The 23,590-nt window shown below is 44.8% G+C and overlaps 1 protein-coding gene across 1 annotated transcript; it reads left to right on the top strand.

Annotated features, from left to right (window-relative positions):
- The first annotated feature begins 9,514 nt into the window (after nt 1-9,514).
- Nucleotides 9,515-22,336, top strand: LOC309338734 (epoxide hydrolase 1-like). Its single transcript, XM_081856074.1, has 9 exons — nt 9,515-9,662; nt 14,539-14,749; nt 17,011-17,191; nt 17,335-17,565; nt 17,666-17,795; nt 19,094-19,299; nt 20,342-20,450; nt 20,702-20,827; nt 21,921-22,336. The coding sequence occupies exons 1-9, from the start codon at nt 9,634-9,636 to the stop codon at nt 22,120-22,122; spliced, it is 1,425 nt and encodes a 474-aa protein (XP_081712200.1). The 5' UTR covers nt 9,515-9,633; the 3' UTR covers nt 22,123-22,336.
- The last annotated feature ends 1,254 nt before the right edge of the window (nt 22,337-23,590 follow it).

Below are 23,590 nucleotides of genomic sequence, written 5' to 3'. Positions count from 1 at the left end.
CAGACAGTTTTCTACACAGGCAGGACAGCTCCCAGGTTCAACTTTTATTATAACTTTCAAAAATGCCCTTTTTTAGGGCAAAACGCTGCCAAAGAACTGCCATCAGAACGCTGCCATCAGAACTATTGTATCAATAATACATTAGGGTTTTTTGAACATTAAAATATTAGAACCTTTAAAAAGCAGCAGTTGAAGCAAGACAGTGACCTACAGATTTTTAAAACCGTTTGAAATTTAGAAAGTCTTCGGGATCTATTTAAAAGCCATTAGAGAAGGGGCCATACATATTTATCTAGGAAGAGAATTTCACAGTTCCACGGGGCCACTACTGAAAAGGGAATCTGTCTCAAGCCTGCCAACTTAACATCTTGATGTTGGGCCCCCAAGCAGGGTAAGGTCTGGGCCAGTTCTGACATAACCAGGTCCTAAACCGCTTAGCGCTTTAAAGGCAACTAAAGCAACTGGTACAGTATAAGCCTCGGCCCTCCAGATCTTTTGAGACTACAATTCCCATCATCCCTGACCACTGGTCTTGCTAGCTAGGGATCATGGGAGTTGTAGTCCAAAAACATCTGGAGGGCCGAGATTGAGGAAGCCTGGTATAAGCATTAGATGTTCTGACAGCTTTGGCCTTAGAAACATCCAAGCAACTACATTCTGTACCAGCTGAGGTTTCTGAACTGACTTCAAAGGCAGCCCCACTTAAAACACATTATAATTGTCTTGCCAGAGCATGTGTGTATTTAAAGAAAATGGGGAGGGTTAGCTATAAGCTGAGCATGTTGAGCCACTGCAGAACTTGAAGCCATGTTTGGTGTCTCACACAGGGCATGTGCATGACTCAGAAGAACCTCAAAGTATGTCAGCACCAACTCAAACCACATGATGAAAATGGCTTGGATAAGAGAAGCAAAAGGAAGAGAGTGCTAAAACTAAAAGGAGAACCAATGTACTGTTAATGTTCATTCCATGCTTAGTACTGTACATTCCTCATAAACTCAGGCCTCTGGAGTCAAACGAGACCTGGAGAAAGAGCATCTTTTTCCCCTCCTGAGCAGGTGTCTTGACCCGCTCCCCGGAAGTATTTGCTGTTCTCTGTTTGCAAATCTCTCCTCATTTATCAGAGAAGCCAGATCACTCTTCACCTCCTAATGTTAATGCTACCTAATGGAGCCACCAACTGCAAAAGTGGCAGGCTGTCACGCTCCAGCTCAGTAAAGGTGGAGCCTTGCTTGGCAAATATTGACAGACCTGAAAGCACCAAAAGGAAAAGAAACCTTTCAGCAAAAAAGGATTGCTGGTTCTTTTGCTGATGGAAGATCATGGAAGCTCTCAGGCTGGTGGCACTGTGCCTCTGTTTACAGAGCAGATGGAGGAAGAGTATTTAAGCAGCTGGAAGGACAATAGCAAGTTGATGAGCAGATGAGTAATTGGCGGACTACTCAATTGCAGCACACAATAAATGCTTGCAAGCAGCACTTCAGCATCCGGAACAAGCAGCATTGCCATCTCTTGTACCCCAAGCCCATCTCTCAGATAATCCAGGAACGGATTTATTATGGGGAAGTCACAGACATACATATATATTGCTGAACCATCTCTTTCTTCTGTTGTCAGTTCTTTCTTTTCCAAAGCAATGCATAAGGCTATTATAAATCTGGATTAAATTTACCCCTGAAAAAGGGACTGAAATGCACTGAAACGGGGTTTTTTGGGGGGCGGTTGAAGGAGTGGGGGAAACAAATGAAAGATAGAAATTCTCCTATGTTTCCCACCCCACACCCCTCACTCACGTCCATGCACTAAGTGGCCACTGCATGGCTGTTTAACCATTCTGAATACACTTCTGCACTGAATAGATAGGAATCCCAGATGGAATCTTATGGAATAAGTTGCCCAAGGCAACTGTGGGTTGAATCAACTGTACCTAACTGAAGTGGAACAGTCCTCACTTAGGGACATGCAAACTCAGTTTGTATGTGTGTTGTCTCTTTCAAAGGCTATACCAAGCAAGCAAAGGGGGCTAGGCATGATCCTGTTCCCCTTCTACGCCTCTTCAACCTAACATGTAAGAGTTTGAGAGACAGCACAAAAGGTGGTGGACTTTTCTTCATTGGAAGTTTTAAAGCAGAGGTTGGATGGCCATCTGTCATGTATGATCTAGCTGAGATTCCTGCATTGCAGGGGTTGGACTAGATGACCCTTGCAACTCTCCAATTCTACAACAATAGGAAAAGGAGCCTTATGCTACAGACAGCAAGGAAGGAATTGGGAATGTGTGTTGTTGACGGACCAAAATTTTACCAGCCCATCCAGAACTTCAGCCTCACAGTTGATCACCATAATGTATAGCTGGAAGCAATTCCAGACGCATTGCTTTTGCTCTTTGTGCAGATACATGAGCTGCCGTAGTACAGCCATCAGTATAGTTAGCAGGTATATTTTCTGAAATATTTTCCACCACTTTAATACATATTAGTATTAATGCAGTGACAAGTATTTTAGGGAAGGGGACCAAGAAAGAAAGGTAATTTTGAAATTTCTGCAAAGAATGTATCACGGGCCCCTTGTATTTCTACAGAAGCATGGATTTAATCCCACAGCTAATGAGACAGAAATATGTCATTTTAGAGTTAAAATAAAAACTGACATGTACAGGGATCCCCACCGCCACTGCACCCCACTCCAGCTTTTATTGCTTGCCTCTTTCTTCTTGTCTCCTGCAAGTAAGAAGAACCAGAAACCCTTATCATTCCACAATTCCAGATTAAAATCCTGATGGAGTCCCACCTAATGGATGTCTTGTATTGCTGCCTTGTGTCTGACCAAAGTAAAAAGACCAGGCAATGAGCTATATACACTGAGGTGGATCTGGAGATGTGATGCTACAGTGCAGTCCTGGAGAGGGAGTTGCAACTTGACTGCTGTTTATTTTCCCTGGCAGTTGCTCCAGGACTACACAAGATCTTTGCCTGCAGGCTGATTTCCGGGAACAAGTGGTTACACATTTGTACTCGAGCTGATTGTGTCCTGTTTATAATGGCCTCTTAAAAATTGAATGCAGTGGTTGTTGATTTTAGAGATAGAAGGATGATGTGCTCCTGTATGACAAATGCTTAACAATTTGCTGTGCATACACTAGAGAACATTGACTATGATCACTGATTAACAAAAAGACTCTTGGGGTGCCTCCAGACAGGTTTTTTTAGTGACAAGACTCAAGTGAGAAGACATGCACAAGCCATCATAGGGCTGTGCCAATTCCTGTGCTGATCTCTGCTGGTCCTCATCATGGCAATGTGGGGACTAATAGGAGCAGCAAAGGCGGCAAGACTAACAGATCACAACCTTGCCTCATGATCTGTTGCCTGGTGCTTTTATTGTTCTCATGGTTCTTTCTCCTCCCTCCAACTCATTTCAAGTTTAATAACTACAGTTCTATACCAGCCATAAGGGGAACGACCCTTTGGCCAAGCACTTTCTCCTGGACAATGAAGAACCGTCTTGATGGCCCAATATCCTCCAGACAGCACAGATGCCTTGCCAGTTAAACTAGTATGCAGCCCCAGCTGTATGACTAAAGTCAGTTAAGACCTTCCCAAGATTGATGTTGCCATCCCTCTGTCTCGGGAGACAATGGAGGAGGAGAGAGCTCTTGCGGGTGAAGTCAAACCATTGGATAGGGAAACCAGCTGGGCTGCAGGAGTTGCCAGAAGGAGGTGTACAAGGCATCATCCAACTGCCTAAGGGACTTCACTCTGGATTTGTGCAGGGTTTACTCTTTGGCCTTTTCTTCTCCCAAAGATGTCCCACAAGGCAGCAGGTATGGATTATTCCTCAGCATTTACTCAGGAAATTTACAACGATATCTGACATTTCCTTTAATTGCTTAGCTGCCCTTTCTCCTGTAGGGACCGTTGTCACTGAGAGGCCTTATAGCATTGCCCCCTGAGCACTGGATACACTTTTATGAACTGCACCCTGGTTGCAGGGGATTATATGGGTTAAGACAGGGGTAGGCAACCTAAGGGCTGGATGCGGCCCAATTGCCTTCTCTCTTTTTTTAATATAATTTTTATTAACAAACCAATCAAATTACATTAATTCCAAATTACACAGCCAAATTTTTAAATTTTTGTTGGGGGTACCCATGCTTCGAGCTCAGAAAGGGATCCAATCATCTCTATTGCTGCTGCTTTTATGTTCCAGTTCTGTCCAAATAATATTCACAGTTCTATCCATTCTTCTCTTTATTGTTTTCCTCATCTTCTTGTTGTTATCGTATATTTTTCCTTTCTTTGTGACCTCTGATAGTCTCCACAAGCAAGTTGAAAACAAGCGTTATTATAGTCCTGTGTGGATTTTTCATTCTTCCAAGAGCCATATTCAGACAGACAGACGCCATTTCAACACTTCCGTATAAAACAGTCTTAATGTCTGCCCATTAATCCTCGCAGGCCTGTCACTCCCTCCTCGATCTTCTGTGGGGGTTCTGCCTGGTCAAACTCAAAGTCCAATATGATAACAAAGCCGTTGGCCTCCTCCCCCTCAATCATAAATCCTGCGGCCCAATTGCCTTCTCAATCCGGCCCGCGGATAGTCCAGGACTCAGCGGGTTTTTACATGAGTAGAATGTGTGTTTTTATTTAAAATGCATCTCTGGGTTATTTGTGGGACATAGGAATTTGTTCATTCCCCCCCAAAAAAAAAATATAGTCCGGCCTACTACATGGTCTGAGGGGCGGTGGACCGGCCCACGGCTGGAAAAGGTTGCTGACCCCTGGGTTAAGATGTCCTGCATGTTGCAAACCGCTTGTTAATCTTTGCATCCTACTGAGCTTCCAGTGGCATCAAGAGGGGATACCTGCAGGCCCCAGGTCCTTTGCTGAAGGTCTGAGGGATTAAACACATGTTGAGTGTTTCCCTTTTTCTGGTCCGACCTATTAGACAGCAGGCTCGATGATGTTAAGATGTGCCAGCCCTGCAAGCGAAACCACAACAGGTGAAGGTCATGGCTGTAGTGAACAAAAGAGAGTCCCTTCCAACTCTACAAATCTATGATTCTATCCAATCTCCCACACATGATTGCAATAATGAATCAAGTGATAACTGTAATCAAGTGTTGCAGTGTGGAGTGCTTCAGCTCAGAGTTCTAGCCAACCACACAAGACCCTTTCAAAGATATTCATTCTGTTCGCATTCCCATCCAGTCCTGGTTTTCTTCCACCACTCCTTCAACGCAAACACTTGGCTTTCTGTGGCTACTGACCATATTCAGTTCTCATTGAGCTGTTTGGAGGCAGATTGTTGACTTAGTTCCCCTCTCCCCAGATCTTCTTGTGCTTCTGCAAACTTTGGGGTTCCCCTTTGGAGTACCTCCCTCTTGTTTCTTAGGCTGGATACACGCTATACCTTTAAAGCACATTTGAAACACATTTCCCACCTTAAATAATTCACTCTAATAGGGTTGCTGGAGACTGTAACTCTGTGAGGAGGAAACTACGGTGCCCAGAATTCCTTGAGGTGGGAAATGAGCTTTGAAGCCAACCTGTGTGGCTCTGTTTTGATTTCTGAGATGTTGGCACTCAGCACCTGATTTTGCTATTAGAGGGAGTGATGGTCTTACAGTACAGCATTGAACGTTGAAATGCAGCCAGTGGAATGGCCATATTACAGTATAAATCACTGCCTTCTGGAGCATCCCAGGAATCTATGGAGTGCTAAAACAAACAAACAAGCTAGTGTCCCACCACCAATTGGAAGCATTTGAGTTCAGGACAGGGACTGTGCAGGGACCAAGGCAGGGCCACTCCTTGCACAGAAGAGTTCCAGGCCAAAACACAAAGAAATAAAAGATTTTTAAAAGCACAGATGTTTTCTGTGCATGTCCACCCTATTCCTGGGAGGCAGCCCACTGCAGCTGTTGTCTGCCTGAGGCTCTGTTCACTTAGTCTGCCCAGCACTGAACCCTCCAAGCCATTTTCTCTGTGTGTGCCCCCCCCCAACTTTTGAACAAATACAGAGGAGACTGTATTTGTATATCCACGATGACTTTTGAACAAATACAGAGGAGACTGTATTTGTATATCCACGAGAGCTTTCTTCGTATTTTCCTATTGGGTCATCCCAAAACAAACCAGAATGTTCCTGTGGAATCCAAGCAGCATGTAGCAATTGAGACTATCACTTTCCTAGAAGAAAGATGTTAGCGTGCACAGCGCTTGAAACCAACTTTCAGGTCATGCAAGTCTAGGGCTGTGTACACACCATACCTTTAAAACACAAATTTCCCCCTGCGCAAAGTAGTAATATACTACTCACAGTTGCAATCCCACAAATGGATCTACTCATGAGAAATATTCCCAGATTATTAAAGGGTAGCTCCCCAAATAGATCTGCTGGCAGGAAACTGCAAAGCTTGACTTTCATTACTAAGGTCCCCAAAATGTTCATTTTCTAATATTTTTCTTTGCAGAAGTCCAGTTTCATGCCCATTTCTGCCATCATTGTTTTTTATCACAGTATAGTGGATCCAACAGCCATTGCAATAGTTATGCAGTGCCTGAAGAACGTAACTGTCTGCACTGACATAGAACACAAGAAACTGGATAACATATTATAATTTGAACACTTGGAAAATCCAACATCTTTAAACAGAAAAACAAAACCTGAGAAACACTGTCTGGATCCTATGCAAAAAAAAGGGGGGGAGGCTAACAATTCAGTGATTATTATGAAAAAACAACAATAATCTTAAAAGTCCCTTTGAGCAGCTTACTTGGGATAATTCAATTTGAAAACTCCATATGGAGGATTTGGTATCTATCCAGATGGTGTAGTCTTCCTTCGTAAACTGTGTTGTCAGAATTAATCCACTCAGAGTATATTAGCCCAGCAAACACGGCTATTACTGATAAATTTACTGTTTCCATTTCCTAGGGAAGAGCAGTAGCAGACAGTATGTAGGGCTGTCTCCTGTTGTCCTATTGGTCACTGCCACTTAACAGGAGGTAGAAAGGGGAAGCATGGGATGCGAGTGGCACTGTGGTCTAAACCAGTGTTTCCCGACCGGTGTTCCGCGGCACACTAGTGTGCCGCGAGACGTTGCCTGGTGTGCCGTGGGAGGGAGGCAGGGGAGTCGGGCGGCGAGAGGCGGGGCGGCGGCGGCGAGCACACGCGGGGCGGGGAGCGAGCTCCCTCCCACATCCCATCGCCCCGTGCTCCGCGCTGTTGTAGGCCAGCCCTGCACACCCGGGGGACCTCCCCCCGAGAGCGCAAGGCTTGCGGGCGTCAGCTGGCAGCGCGGAGCACGGGGCGCCCTTCGGAGGACGCCCGTGCTCCACGCAGGTGTCCGCAAGCCTTGCGCACCCAGGGGATCTCCCCCCGGGAGCGCAAGGCTTGCGGGCGTCAGCTGGCAGCGCGGAGCACGGGGCGCCCTTCGGAGGACGCCCCGTGCTCCGCGCTGGTGTCCGCAAGCCTTGCGCACCCGGGGGATCTCCCCCCGGGAGCGCAAGGCTTGCGGGCATCAGCTGGCAGCGCGGAGCACGGGGCGCCCTTCGGAGGACGCCCCGTGCTCCGCGCTGGTGTCGGCCAGCCTTGCGCACCTGGGGGATCTCCCCCCGGGAGCGCAAGGCTTGCAGGCAGCAGCCTGCAGCGCGGAGCACGGGGCGCCCTCCAGAGGACGCCCCATGCTCCACGCAGGTGTCCGCAAGCCTTGCGCACCCGGGGGATCTCCCCCCAGGAGCGCAAGGCTTGCGGGCGTCAGCTGGCAGCGCGGAGCACGGGGCGCCCTTCGGAGGACGCCCCGTGCTCCGCGCTCGTGTTGGCAAGCCTTGCGCACCCGGGGGGCGCATGGGGCGCCCTGAAACAGAGGGTTCCCCATGCTGCGGACTGTAGCCTGCCGCCGGACGCGCGGGGCGCCCTGAAGCAGAGCGCCCCTCGCGCCAGGCAGACATGGGCCAGCCCCACAAGCTCGGGGGACAGCGGGGAGGAGCAGCACCGCCATCCCACTGTTCCCCGACCTGGTTTTTTGGGGGGGAAATAAAGGGAAAAAAAATTTCCTTTATTTCCCCCGTCAAAAAAGTAGGTGCGTCCTATGGGACGGAGCGTCCTATGGGACGAAAAATACGGTACTTACTATTTCATAATAAAGTAATTATAAAATACTTTCTTTGTGTTTATTTGATTCCTATTAAAGAGAGTTACTTTATATATAGTCAATATAGGCACAGAGTTAATTTTTTAAACATTTTCTAATGGTGGTGTGCCTCGAGATTTTTTTCATGAAACAAGTGTGCCTTTGCCCAAAAAAGGTTGGGAAACACTGGTCTAAACCACTGAGCCTCTTGGGCTTGCTGATCAGAAAGTCGGTGGTTCGAATCTCCACGACAGTGGTGAGTTCCCATTGCTCTGTCCCAGCTCCTGTCAACCTAGCAGTTCAAAAGCATGCCAGTGCAATTAGATAAATAGGTACCACAGCAGCGGGAAGGTAAAGGACGTTTCCATGCTGTCTGGTTTCCGTCACGGTGTCCTGTTGCGCCAGAAGCTGTTTAGTCATGCTGGCCACATCAACAAACATGCTGTCTGTGGACAAACACTGACTCCCTTGGCCTGAAGCGAGATGAGCACCGCAACCCCACAGTTGCCTTTCACTGGACTTAACTGTCCAGGGGTCCTTTACTTTTACCTTTAGAAGGGGAAAGAAGAAGCAGCAGAGTGTCAGGTAAACTGGGAAAAATTCACTGTTTATCTGAAAAGTAAATGTGTGTCTGGATTTCGTTTTAACACGATAGCCAGTTCCAGGAGGCATCTTAGGAGTTTTCATAATGTCAGTGAAGTGGCTAAAGCCTTTTAAGAATAAAAACTCTCCCTGAAGAGGATTTACAGAAAGTCTTATTGTTTCCACAATAGTTGCCTGAGTAAAGTTGCTGTGGCATCCTCAGAGCTAACGGGGGCACATGCTTACAGGTGCGTGAGTTGCAATGAAACTCAGCAAAAGCAGTTCCGGTCACAATGCGAAAAGCCATTTTTATGCGTGGGGTTTACTGCAGTTGCTCTATATTGCAACAGATCGGCCAGATTTGTATTTCAAAAATTAAGGAACCTCAGAGAGATGTGGCTTCAAGTGGTAGTGGACATGTTGGTGCCAGAGAAGTGAGCATGGTGTTAGTTAACTTTATTAGACCTTCTCCCATTTCTGTGTCTTACCCAGGGTTTTTCAGAAGCTCCAAGGTCAACAAAGCTTGCTGCCATTTGAGCACCCCTGACTTTCATATATAGCACAGGTTCTGTCACCTCAACTAAAACTAGGCAGTCTCACCCATGCATATAGTGTTAGCAGCACACTAGGGATTTGTGGTATAAGTACTGAAGACAGAGAGAAAGCCAGGGGGCGCCATTTGCTGCTCTGCCTCAAGGCAGCAACATGGCTTTGACCAGTCCTGCTAGCCATCATGGAAACATGCCTTTAGGCAGTAGATGGCAGTAGGAAACTATGTAATCTTTTTGTTTACTCAGTGTTACTCAATGGAGAACTGGGAACAGGCAGTTGAAGGCGGAAGTACGGACCTAGGAACGACATTGTCCGTGGGTCAAAGCTGAACTCTTGTTAATTCATAGGCCCATCTTGCAGACATGTGGCAGCAGATCCTGCAGAATGTCAGGTGAGTGTAAAGAGGAGGCAGCAGGAGCTGCTCTTGGGGGAGCTTATGGGGTGGGATAAGCTGGACTTGGTATTTAGCTAGAAGCTAAATGGCGGGGGACTGGTCTGAATGCTGGCTGCAGAGTCATGAAGCCAGGGCAGCCAACCCAGTTCACTGTGCTCTGAAATTAAGAAGCAAAGGGCAGTTCAAACTCCTTATTTTTATTGTGGAGCAATGAAACTAGAATAGCTACCAGCCCAGGTAGGTAATCACAGTCATGTTTCAAGTAGATTGGAATACCTACTTCCTACATAAACATACATAGAAAAGAGGTCTGGACATGGGCATAGCCAAGATTTATGTTAGGGGGCGGGCATGGCACCTACCTGTCATCATTCTCTGTCTGGCTCTGTCAAACAGATTCTGAATGAAATATCTCAGCAACAGTTGTTTTAAATTACTTTTTTTTTTCACCCCAAGTGCTCAGAAAAGTCTGTCAAAATCTTTCTACAGTTTCTACTTTTAGTTAAGTATTTTTATTTATTCGCTTGATGTCGAGGGGCAGTTGCCCCCCTGGCTACACCCATCAGTGGGAACACCCCCCAATTTATTCTTTTTATCCACAAGCGGGTGTTCATCAGGTTGGTAAACACCATGTAGCTCTTAATTTCAATGCATAGTTAAGTAGAACGGCTACTTTGTTTTTAAAGCTCCCCTCAAATATGTACCAAAGGACAGATTGAAAGGAGCCTAGGACTGTTTGCTGAGGAAGTGCTGGAAAGATAGACCCTTCCATAAAGCCATCAAGTTCTGATCCTGCTTGAGGCAGATTAGCACCACTAAAGCTGCTTGGTGCTGAATCAACGCCATATCTTACCAGGATAAGGCCTCTGAGTAGCTAAATCCTTGTGAGATTTAAATAAACAAGGATCTGACTACTCTGCTTCTAAGGAGCTCGGAAATTTGGAAGAGGGGGAAGCTCCTGATCTTCAGAAATGTGGGTGTCCCTTAGTAGCAAAATTGCTCACTATGTCATATGTACCCAAACTGGTGGTTTCATGGAAAGCTGCTTTCTCCTGCCACAAACTCACTAAGTGGCCTTAAATAAATCATTGCCTCTCAGTGGAAAACCTCAATTGCCAAATGAGGGTAATACAGGACGTAAGGATTGCAAGAAGATTGTGCAAAGCATTTTGAATGTTCAGAAAAGCACTGCTTAACTGCTTCTCCTAGTTGCTCTATTGTGCTCGGACAGGAATTGAAATGCTTTGTGCATTAATAAGCTTGATTTTTGTTACTGCTGTGCTTGGGGCAAAGGGCAGCCCTTCAGAGAGGCATTGGCAAAAGAGCCAAAGTGCAACCCACAATCACATGCCAGGCGCACAGTTTACATAAGAGAATGGAACAAAGTTTAGAAATAAGGATGGGGAAGGAGAAGGGCAACTAAAATGATCAATGTGAGCTACCTCCTCAATGAGGAAAGGTTGCAACATCTGGAGCTTTTAATTTGGAATAAATATGATTAAGGGTGGAGGGGAGGGCAGAGGCACATAAAACTCTGCCTGGTGTAGAGCAGGCACATCCAACAGGTAGATCATGAACTACTGGTAGATCACTGGACGTCTGTGGTAGATCACTGGTAGATCACTGGCTCCCCCCCAAAGAAGCTCAACATTTGTGCCCTGAACCCCCAAAAAGGGGGTAGATCACTGCCAGTTTTTAACTCTGTGGGTAGATCACAGTCTCTTGGGAGTTGGCCACCCCTGGTGTAGAGAAAGTACATAGGGAGAAGTTTCTGTCCTAATACTAAAATCCAAGGTTAACCAGTGAAGCTGAATACAGGAAGATTTGGCACAGGCAAAATGAAGTACCGTATTTTTCGCTCTATAGGACACTTTTTCCCCTCCAAAAATTAAGGGGAAATGTATGTGCGTCCTATGGAGCGAATGCAGGCTCCTTGGCTTCAGCGATAGCAACACGAAGCCTTCAAAGCGAAGAGGGAGCGCTCCCTCCGCGCTCCAGAGGCTTCGCGTTGCTTTCGCTGAAGCCTGGAGAGTGAGAGGGGTCAGTGCACACCGACCCCTCTCGCTCTCCAGGCTTCAGGGATAGCCACCTGAAGCCTCCGGAGCGCAGCAGTAGCTCCTGCTGTGCTCCGGAGGCTTCGGGTTCCTTTTGCTGAAGCCAGGAGAGCAAGACTCTCCTGGCTTCAGCAGAGAGGCAGAGCTGTGCAGCGCCCCTTCAGCCAGGCGGAAGGAGAAATGGAAGGGGCTCCGTTTCTCCTGCTGCTTCGCTGAAGGGGTGCTGAGCAGAGAGGGGGAGAATTTTTTTTTCTTGTTCTTCCCCTCTAAAACACGGTGCATCCTATGGTCGGGTGCATCCTATAGAGCGAAAAATACGGTACTTCTGCACTCAGTACATAGTTCAAAGTGCAAAACATGCTGCTGCAGGATGTTGTGATGGCCACCAGTTTGGATGACTTTAAAAGAGGATTAGACAAGTTTGTGGAGGTAAGGCTATCAGTGGCTGCTAGCCAGGATGGTGGTGGACTGCCTCTCAATGCCAGCTGCTTGGGAACACAAGTGGAGAGAGCTGCTGTGCTCAAGTCCTGGCTATGGGCTTCGCTCAGAACAGAATGCTGGACCAGAGAGGTCTTTGACCTCCTTCATCAGGGTTCTCCTTGCATTATGGTGTATTTCTGGCCCCTGTAACCCAACTCACTTTCTCAGTTAGGCTGCAATTTGATATTCACTTACCTGACACAGAGCCCCCTTGAAAATAATGAGTCGTGCATATAGGATTACACTGTTGAAGTCCTTTCAGAGTTAACATTTCTTGCTTAATACATAAGCAGCTGTTACTCTGCTGAGAGCCAATGTGGTGTAGTGGTTAAGAGCGGTAGTCTCGTAATCTGGGGAACCGGGTTCGCGTCTCCGCTCCTCCACATGCAGCTGCTGGGTGACCTTGGGCCAGTCACACTTCTCTGAAGTCTCTCAGCCCCACTCACCTCACAGAGTGTTTGTTGTGGGGGAGGAAGGGAAAGGAGAATGTTAGCCGCTTTGAGACTCCTTAAAGGGAGTGAAAGGTGGGATATCAAATCCAAACTCTTCTTCTTCTTCTACTCGTTTGTTGTGAAAGACCAAGACATTTTAAAGCAAGACAGTGTTTTGCTTGCCTGGGACATTGCATTTTTCCAAGAGCAATATTTTTGTCACTCGGAAATGATGTTCTTCCTTCAGCCAACTCACACAACTGTGAAATTCCATGGAGTTAAGAGGTAGATAGGATAGTGCCTAGCAAGACATCACAAATGATGAACGAGACACTCCCCTACCATGTCATTTAAAGAGAATTCCTGCAGCAGTGCTCATTAGGACTATTTTCTCTTTAAAAGGTGGCTGTGTGTTCACCTTCTACAGCAGGCATAGGCAAACGTGGCCCTCCAGATGTTTTGGGACTACAAATCCCATCATCCCTGACCACTGGTCCTGTTAGCCAAGGATGATGGGAGTTGTAGTTCCAAAACATCTGACTTTGCCTATGCCTGTTCTACAGCACTTTCTGCCATATTGTTTAAAATTAATAGTAGTGTATTTCCTCCCTAGACTTTACAGGAATGACAGGCTTTCATACCTCACTGCTTAAGCTAGGTGTATGAAGCAAAATGTTATGCTCAGGTATGCCTACATTTGCACATTCATAGCTGTATGCAAACAAAATGCACCCAACCTCATCCTCTATTATTCTCAAGGAATGAAATGTGTAAACTCACAGTTAAAAACAGGTCCAGATTGACAGTTATGCCAAGCTAAAAAAAGGGGGGCTGAAACTGAGTTTTCTGCTTTGGAATATATTCCCAGAGTATGCCCATTCTGTTTATATGATTCGGCTCCTTTCACATTACCCAGTCTTAAACACAGTAGCTATTTGGACAGGATGGCAGTAGTAATAGCTTCCAACTAGTCTAACTTTTAGAATACCAATAGTGCCTGGAAACTCTCAGTGCAAATTAATATCGTCTGTTTATCTAATCAAAATTACAAGTGGCATGGGGGGTGGGGAGGCAAGTCACCTGAAACAAGTAATTCACCCACTCACCCTACTGCTGGGATTATTTGAATGAAATGCATATTTAGTTATAATCTGTAGCCTGAAAAGTACAGTTGATAACTGGAAATGATTAAAACAAGGCTGCCATCCTAATCATGTCTACTTGAAAGTTCATGCAATCAAAATCGATAGGGTTTACTTCTGAAATATGTTTGGGATTGGAGCATTAATGTAAAATATACTATTATTTATTTTACAGAAACCTAACACATAGACCAAATCTTGCCCTATAATCCTCTTTGTGTCTTCATGCACCCCAATCTTTAATTCTTGGGCCACTGCTGAGCCCAACAAAGAATGAAATTTCAGTTTATTACCTCTTGCAAGCATAAAAGAGTGATTAAAATGTTTAAAGAACACTTGCATATACAACCTTTGATTATATGCTTTTTCAGAACTACTTTTTTGTCCTATTAATTTCTACTAAGCTACGATTTTAAATACAGTGGTACCTCAGGTTACATACGCTTCAGGTTACAGACTCCACTAACCCAGGAATAGTACTTCGGCTTAAGAACTTTGCTTCAGGATGAGAACAGAAATCGCACGGCGGCAGTGCAGAAGCAGGAGGCCCCATTAGCTAAAGTGGTGCTTTAGGTTAAGAACAGTTTCAAGGTAAGAACGGACCTCTGGAATGAATTAAGTACTTAACCTGAGGTACCACTGTACCAAGAAGCATTTCAGTCAAAACCCACCATTTGCTTCTAAGGAGACTTGCAAGTACTCCTTCTTTTGCACACATAGATTGCTTATCAGCCTTTGCCTCACAAAATGTTGGGTGCCTTTCTAGGTCTTATGACACACCCCAGAAAAACATGATTGCAGCTTCTTGTGCGCTCGGAGGTGGAGGCCTCCTAGTATATTGGCTTCTGTCTAGGCAGAGGACGAAGACCCTAGAAATGGGAGATGGATGGTGGGGCTCTGGAGAGAGACCACATACTGATGAAGAAGATAAAGGAATTAGACCCTTCAAAGTAACGACATCAGAGGAGGAAATCCAGGTACTAATGAGAAGAGGGAAATGGGTGGGGGGGTGTTATGTGTAAAATTTATGGTACAAACGCGTTTACCCTGGCTTTTGACACTTGAGATGTATATTTTTAGGACCCAGCTTATTTTTGTGATTGTTTTAAACTGCTTTTAATATTGTGTTTTGAATTTCTAACTGCCCTGTGTGAGCTTGAGAGTGTGTAAGTCTGCCAACTGAGTAGGATTACACTAAGGATTGATCACATTCCGGTTCTGTAGCTGCCTACCTTCTTTTCAGCCAATCATGTTAGTCATGTTTTTTAGGTCAGATGAGGATGCTGGTAAAGCCCAAACTGGCCAGGCCAGTTTTCCTGTGTCAATGGGATACTATGCTAGCAAACAAGCTTTGTGTCACTGTGACTCTCCAGCTACTAATTACTTGAACTACAGGTGATCCTGAGGTGGCCATGCCATGTTATCTGATTTTAGAAGGCTGCAGAGTATTGTGGTTTAGCTGAAACAGGGGGAGGGTGTCAGGTTTCATCACCCTAGCAATTCAAGCATTACTGTGTTGGAGGAGGGCTGAGAAGACCTCTATACATTGCCCTACACATTGTTGAACTCCCCATTGGGGTAGAAATCATATATCGAATAGATGGAAAGCTCTTTTGACTTGAGAAGGCTGAAAGCAAAGAGTAAGGTTACCATAACTTCCATCATAGAGCTTCAGTATGCTGATGACAACGTAGTATGTGCACACTCAGAGGATGACCTCCACTTTTCCTACCTAGGCAGTTCTCTTTCCACAAGGGCAGCTTTCTCCCGATTGAAGCGCAGAGAGTCTGAGGACATTCGCAGGGAAACCAAAATGCTTGTTTACAAAGCTATTGTACTACCAACCTTACTGTGTGCTTGTGAAACATGGACCACTTATAAACGCCATCTCCAACTCCTCGAAAAATTCCATCTACGGTGTCTCTGAAAAATTTTGCATATCACTTGGGAAGACAGGTAAACTAATGCCCATGTACTGGAAGAAGCAAAGATCACTATTGTTGAAGCAATAATTCTTCAACATCAACTTCATTGGAGTGGTAATAATAATAATAATAATAATAATAATAATAATAATAATAATAATTTCTTATTTGTACCCTGCCCATCTGGCTCGGTTTCCCCAGCCACTCTGGGCAGCTTCCAACAAAGATTAAAAATACATTAAAACAAAGATTAAAAATACATTAAAATGTTGTTCGGATGCCTGAGTATTGTCTTCCAAAGCAACTACTCTATTCCAAACTTAAAAATGGAAAGCATAATGCTGGTGGTCAACAAACGAGGTTTAAAGGCTAACTCAAGACAAATCTAAAAATCTAAAAAAAATGTAGTATAAACACTGACAACTGGGAAACACTGGCCTGCGAGCGCTCCAGTTGGAGAACAGGCTTTACCAAAGGTGTCACGGACTTTGAAGATGCTCAAACTAAGGATGAAAGGGAGAAATGTGCTAAGAGGAAGGCATGTTTGGCAAACCCTCACCGTGATCAGCTCCTGCCTGGAATCCCATGTCCCCACTGTAGAAGGACGTATGGATCCAGAATTGGCCTACACAGTCACCTATGGACACACTGTTAAGACCATGTTCATGGAAGACAATATTACTCTGTTATGAGTAATCGCCAAAGAGGAGAAGAAGAGAGGGAAGACCTCTACTAATAAATTGTCACCTGGTAGCTTATATTGGCAATATGCTATCATTGACGTGTTCAAAGCAGCTTCAAAAATTGCAACAGCCCCTTTTCTGTAAGGGACTTAAAAATATTTCAAGATGTCTAAGATATGTTTCGAGGGTCACATTTTCTAAATGGCATCCTTGGGAACAAAATTAATTATGCTGTCTAGCAACGGGAAAGCTCTCCTGAGTTTTGACTGTTTCAGAATCTTTTACCCAGTTTTGGCAGGCATTTTAGGACATGGAACACTCTCTATACGTCCCATTTCTCAATCGTACAAAAGAAATAATTCTTCCTAAGTGAAATGAAAGCCTCTCTCATCTGTGTTTAATAAAAACTATTTTAGTTTGAGGCCTTCAGTCAAAGTCTTTATCCAGCCAGAAACCCATATGAACAACACTGTTTTGCGTAATATTCCTTAGGGCCGTATAGAAAGCGCAATCTTTGTGCACCCCTAATATATAGTGGAAAGCCTTTGATCCTCTAAGAACTATTCATAGAGGTTAGGATGCCTCACTTTTGAAAGTATTCTTTATGGGGACTCTCTCTCTTCTCTGTAGGATTTGTACCAGCGTCTCGATCAGACCCGCTACACAAAACCACTGGAAGGGGCTGCCTTCAACTACGGTTTCAACTCCAACTATCTGCAGAGAGTGGTCTCCTACTGGAGAACCCAGTTTGACTGGCAAAAACAAGTTAAAATCCTCAACCAGTACCCACATTATAAGACAACCATTGAAGGTGAATTCTTTCCCCATTGAACTACACATAAATATATCCTGTAATGGGATTAATCCTTTCAGACCAACCCCAACCCCATTTTCCACAGTGAGCTTTCTCTGCTGCAGCTAGCACTTAAAACTTGTCTGTTGGATTTCTGGCAGGAATTGAAGTTCATTTCATCCATGTGAAACCATCTCACACCCCGAAAGGTCAGAGTGCCAGGCCATTGCTGATGGTGCATGGTTGGCCTGGCTCCTTCTATGAATTCTATAAGATCATCCCACTGCTTACGGACCCTGCTGGTCATGGACTGAGTGGCGAAAATGTGGTGTTTGAGATCATCTGTCCATCCATCCCAGGTTATGGTTTTTCAGAGGCCCCTCACAAACAGGGTAAGTGGCAGATAAACCAAGGAGGGACTTCCAGGGCACTGCTTTTAATTAAAAGCTATAGTAGATGTCTTTTAATGATGCTTTTTCTTCCCACTGATAGGCTTTGATTCATTGGCTGCTGCTCGAATCTTTCACAAGCTAATGCAGAGACTCGGCTTCCAGGAATATTACCTGCAGGGTGGAGACTGGGGTTCCAAGATCACCACAAACATAGCCCAGATGGTGCCACAGTAAGTGGTGGAGGTCCTTCTCTCTATTGCATATTCCTCATCATTCAACATACATTAGTAGCTGTGCATATCTATACGTTATAAAGGTAAAGGTAAAGTGGGTGGCGCTGTAGTATAAACCAGTGAGCCCCTTGGCCTTGCCGGTCGGAAGGTGGTTCGAATCCATGCGACAGGATGAGCTCCTGTTGCTCTGTCCCAGCTCCTGCCAACCTAGCAGTTCAAAAGCATGCCAGTGCAAGTAGATAAATAGGTACTGCTGTGGTGGGAAGGTAAACTGCATTTCCGTGTGCCCTGGTTTCCGTCCTGTTGCACCAGAAGTGATTAATTCATGCTGGCCACATGACCCAGAAAGCTGTCTGTGGACAAACGCCAGCTCCCTTGGCCTGAAAGTGAGATGAGCACTGCAACCCTATAGTCGCCTTTGACTGTATTTAACCGTCCAAGGGTCCTTTACCTTTACCTTAAAGGTAAAGGTAAAGGGACCCCTGACCATTAGATCCAGTCGTGACCGACTCTGGGGTTGCGGCGCTCGTCTCGCTTTATTGGCCAAGGGAACCAGCGTACAGCTTCCGGGTCACGTGGCCTGCATGACTAAGCCACTTCTGGCGAACCAGAGCAGCGCACGGAAACGCTGTTTACCTTCCCGCCAGAGCGGTACCTATTTATCTACTTGCACTTTGACGTGCTTTCGAACTGCTAGGTTGGCAGAAGCAGGGACCGAGCAATGGGAGCTCACCCCGTCGTGGGGATTCGAACCACCGGCCTTCTGATCGGCAAGTCCTAGGCTCTGTGGTTTAACCCACAGCACCACCCACATCCCTTATTTTACCTTACATTTATGTTATAAAGCAGGGGGTTATCTAGGCATAATCTTTCGTCATGCAACTTGGTTGCAGGGGTTGTTGTTTGCAAGGAAGGATGTCGGAGAATATAATGAGCATTTGTTGTCAAAGCAGGACTCATGGAAGTAATTGAGAACAGAAACATAGGTTTTGGATTACATCTGCATGAGGAATCAATTTCTGCCCTGAAGAAAATCCAGATTTTGCTCCTAATTGAACTTATGGCAAGCAACTGAGAAATGCCGGCTTGCACAAGAACCACTATTAAAAGCAGTATTAAATAACAGCAATATATCCCTGCCTGTGTATACAAGGGATGATTATGTCTCTTCCCTGGATGTCACTTCTCCCAAGTATTTTCTCATTGTTCTTCCATATTTGCTGGTTCTGACTCTAATGCTAGCCAAAGCACATTTACTAGAAAGTTCAGGAAAACTCTCCATGCCTTCTTTTCAGATCTGTAAAAGGGCTTCATCTGAACATGGTTTTCACCAGTAACATTAGCTTGGTTGGTTTACTACTGGGAGCCTACGTACCATGGCTGGTGGGCCTCACCAGGGAAGACGCACGTCGTTTATTCCCATACTTTGAGAAGCACGTGTATGAAATTTTGCGAGAATCTGGTTACTTACACATCCAGGCCACCAAGCCTGACACAGCAGGTTTGTTGATCATCCTGTGTTTTGAGAAGCCCCCACTGAAAAAGAGGCATTTTAGTCTCCCCCATACAGAATGAAATTATACTAGCTAAGGCACATAGGAATAACTGCAATAAATTGTGTAGATTTGGATTAATCAGGCTTCATTAATTATAACTTTCTATTGCAAAAGAGGAGTATATGGGATGTAGCACTGGTGGGGGACATGTCATGCTCCTTCTGGAGTAGCTTGTCCACCTTTGGTCTTCACTCTGCACTCAGCTCTCACCTGTGGCTCCTAGAAACCTTCATCCCCAGAGGTGGACTCCAGTGTCTTGAGACTGAAGGATGCCAACAATTGCAGAAGCAAATGAGTAAGGGCAAAGTAATACAGTAGGATTACATGTACATTTAACCTGGATGATCACAAATGTATGTGCTTGGTAGCTGGCCAGCTGATACATACACAAGGCAGAGAGCTCAAAAGCTCTTTCCATGCCAGGTTTTCCCAGCACAAAAATAGCTTTTAAGCTCTCTGTACTGCTTACTGGGCTCTGGGAAGGTCTCACACTTGCTCTGGCAGGTAAAATTCCAAGGTGTTGTTTTGGCTATATGTGTTCATATTTATGCCCCTCCCCGGAATGTAACACCTACACGAGACTACTGTACACACACACAGATCTCTGCCCCCCACTTTTACTCTGCAAGTAAACAAGATTCACACAATAAGTTCCCCTGGTAATGGGCTTACATGGAGGGGAGGAGGGGGCGGGGAGAGAACAAACTGCCAAGGTACCATAGATGAAAGTCAGCAGCAACCCCTGTGCTCCCAGTGGCCAGTTTTCTAGCCTAATGCTTTTTTTCTCCAGCCAGGTTAAATAGATAGTTGGAAGAACCAGGCCCTTGCAGTTAAGACATCCAGAATGATGTGGCATTAAGTTGGTTGCAATCCAAAGCCCTAGTTCTCACTTGGATCTCTGAGCAAGTTCCATGCAGGGCCCAGTTCCTAGCCAGAGGTGGAGCAAGTGTCTGATGTAAACGGTAATATGCTGTTTCCCTGATCTAGGCTGTGGATTGAATGATTCTCCTGTGGGACTTGCTGCATACATCCTGGAGAAATTCTCCACCTGGACAGACAAATCATTCCGGAACATGGACAATGGAGGTCTGGAAAGGTCTGTACCACAAGTGTAATGGGGTGAGGATCCTTTTTAGGAAGGGGGAGGGGAGTTATCATCTCAAACAGCCAATAAAATTGGCGTTGTTTTTTTAACCTATTACTGCTTTTCTCAGTATACTCGTAACACACCCCAAAGGTAGCATGTTATTAGCTCACTTTCTATTCTGTATTAGTAGACCAAATTGCAGTCAAGTACCAAAGGTATGGTGGTAAAACTATGATAATGCTTTAAACTTCTCTGTTTAGGAAATACTCTCTTGACGACCTTTTGACCAATATCATGATTTACTGGGTCACTTCCTCCATTGTACCATCAATGCGATTTTACAAGGAGAATCTTTCCCAGAATCCCCAAAATGCTCCTGACAGCAGGTAAGGAAGAGGTACCAGAAGCTGTTTTAAGAGAAGTCATTGCACTGCGAAGATGCTGTGCTTTCTGTCTTAAGGCATTTTTATAGCTGTTATGGTGGTAGTAGCAATAGCTGGTTACATAATAGAAGCACAATATTCCTGTTTCGTCACATCCAGAAGTATTTCCTCCAAAACAACAAATTTGTTTTTGAAAGCAAGTTTTGAAATCTTACATGCTTTGATTCAAAGGAAATAAGCAAAGCCCCAACTAGCATTATGGAATTCTTTGGCCATGCCTAAAGATCAGGTAATTGTTCTCCAAGTTTTAAGTTGTCTAGTTTTAAGTTCACTAAGAGAACAAAGTCCATGATGGCTTCTTTCCCAATTACCAAAACTATCACAGGGTCCACTGTTGCTATAAAGCCGGAGTAAAAGCTTCAAACCCAACTCTCTTGGAACCCATCTGCAAGAAGAGAACCATTTAGCCCTCATGGTTGCCAATATATTATTAGTATTCACTAGTAAAGTTATATTATTTCTCCTATAGGAGCTCAGGGGAGCTATTTGAGTGCATCTCTAGATACAACTCACATAATGCAGCAGACAAGACACTATTGGAATCCAGTTCACATTTATGCCCCCAAAGTCTGAGCCTTCAGTGCACTCCTGAAAATTATCCACTTAGGTGACACATTCTGAAATGGGGTACCACCAAGGAAAAGGCCCTCTCTCTTATCATTACACAGCAAAGGGACCTTGAGCATGGCCTCCCTCAATGATCTCATAGCAGGATTCAACAGGTACTTAAACCCCATACCATATAGACCACATTGTGGAATGCTTCCACATCCAGTTATGTGGTTATTAGAACAAGAGTTACAAAGGCAAGTTGTCCCAGTCCAGGAACGGCTATAACTAGTGAACCAGCCATAGTTTACTTTGCATGCGTGGTAAAAAATTGGAGAAGACAAACAATGCAATATGTATTAATGGGTGGGCTATGGAAGAGCATGTTCTCTTAACTTGCCACAGTGAGGCTTACTAAGAAAAAGTGTTTTGCAGTTCCTATGTTATCTAGTAAGCTCTTGAGAAGTTATGGTATCTTCTGCTACAGGGTTGAAGTCTATGTTCCTACTGGTATTGCTGCCTTCCCTGGTGAACTTACTCATATCCCACGTTCCTGGGCAAAGAAGTTGTTTAAGAACATTGTCACCTATTCCTACATGCCACGGGGCGGACATTTTGCTGCCTTCGAGGAACCAGCACTTTTAGCTCAAGACTTCAGGCAGTTTGTGAAGAAGGTGGAACACCTGTAAGTTAATATTAAATGGCACAAGCATTGCAGAGAGCTCTATGAACAAAAGTTGGAAGCTTTCCGACAACTAAACAATACTTAAAGCATGTATTTACTCCTTAAGTTTTGGGTAGGCAAGTATTTTTCTATGAGGCTGGCTGTGGAAGCCATACAAAGTAGTGTGAAAAAAGGGAAAAGACACTGTTTACTTTAAAGCAACTTCTTTTTAAAGCCAATGTAGTAGAGTTCTTGTCTTATTATGATTTTACAAGATTTGTTACAAGACAGATTCCTTTTACATTTCATTTCACCTTCACAAAAATCAAACAGAAACATTTCCCAGGGCTGAGGAACCTCCCCATCTGGCAAGCAGCCTCTCCTCTTTCAGTCCTGCCTCACCCAGGATTATGCTTTGTGCAATTATGCTTTAGAAAATAGGCTTTAGCTGCTTCAATGGAAGCAAACTGCCATGCAAGGATGACAATTTTTGGTAGAAAGTTACAGCTGGGAAGGAGCTCCCCCCCTTGTGAAAAACAGCTTGCACTGGTGCCAGTATAAGCTTAACTGCTGTGCAGGGGAAAAGGTGGAGTGAGAGAGAGGCAAATGGAATGAGGGTGTGTATTAGTGGCTATGAACCTCACCCACTACTGCCTTGTAGTCCCCCAACAGATTTTCCTCAAGGAAATATGGCAAGTGGGAAGAAACAATTCCTCAACCTTTTTAACACAGTGTTCTGCATTGTAAGATTATAGTAGGTTACCACTGGGTTTGTACGTACGCAGGGGCTGTAAAGTTAGGATTAGGAACACTGCCAAGGGCTGGCCTCCACTATATAGGCAGCCTTTTAGAAGGCAAGTCAACTTTCCTCATAATCCATGCTATTTTCTCTGGAAAAAAGTGTTGTTTTAAAAAAAATACATTCAGTAGCTATAATATTTTGTTCTGCAGTAACTGATGCAGCTTCTTTTGTGCTTCTGTTAGCTTTCAACAGGCATTTTTAAAAGCAGGATGTTTGTTTAGCCTCTCCCAGAACAATTGGAACACAATACAAAAATGTCCCAAAGGTCAGAAAATCCATAATGCTGGAGACTAGAGAATCTCTCCCTTAAAGTTTGCAACTTTTCTGGCCCAGAACAGGCAAGCAGCTTTGTAAATAATAGTTTAAATGGAGCTCAAATGCCTTTGGCCCAAGAAGTAACATATGTTCTTAGATCTCCCATAGGTCTCAACTTTAACCTGAAAACTTCCAAGCAGAACAAAATCCAACTTGCAGTTCCTTATTACTCCTGCTTCCCATCCCAAAAATCTTTCCTTAGGGAACTGAGGAAAACCTATTACATCTGATTATCCTTACATCTGTCATGAGCTTCTTTTGATAAATGTTACTCCCACCTAAACACATAGGGATCTATCCTCAGGAAAGCCACACTTCTCCAACTAACGAACCACTTCCCTCACTTCAGTCTAAAGCATTCAGACCCTTCACAGTG

Source organism: Podarcis erhardii (assembly GCF_964252035.2).
Source record: "Podarcis erhardii genome assembly, chromosome: 3".
In the NCBI taxonomy this organism is placed as follows: domain Eukaryota; kingdom Metazoa; phylum Chordata; class Lepidosauria; order Squamata; family Lacertidae; genus Podarcis; species Podarcis erhardii.
Note: the sequence above shows the minus strand (reverse complement) of the source record. Positions and strands in the feature narration are given on the sequence as shown.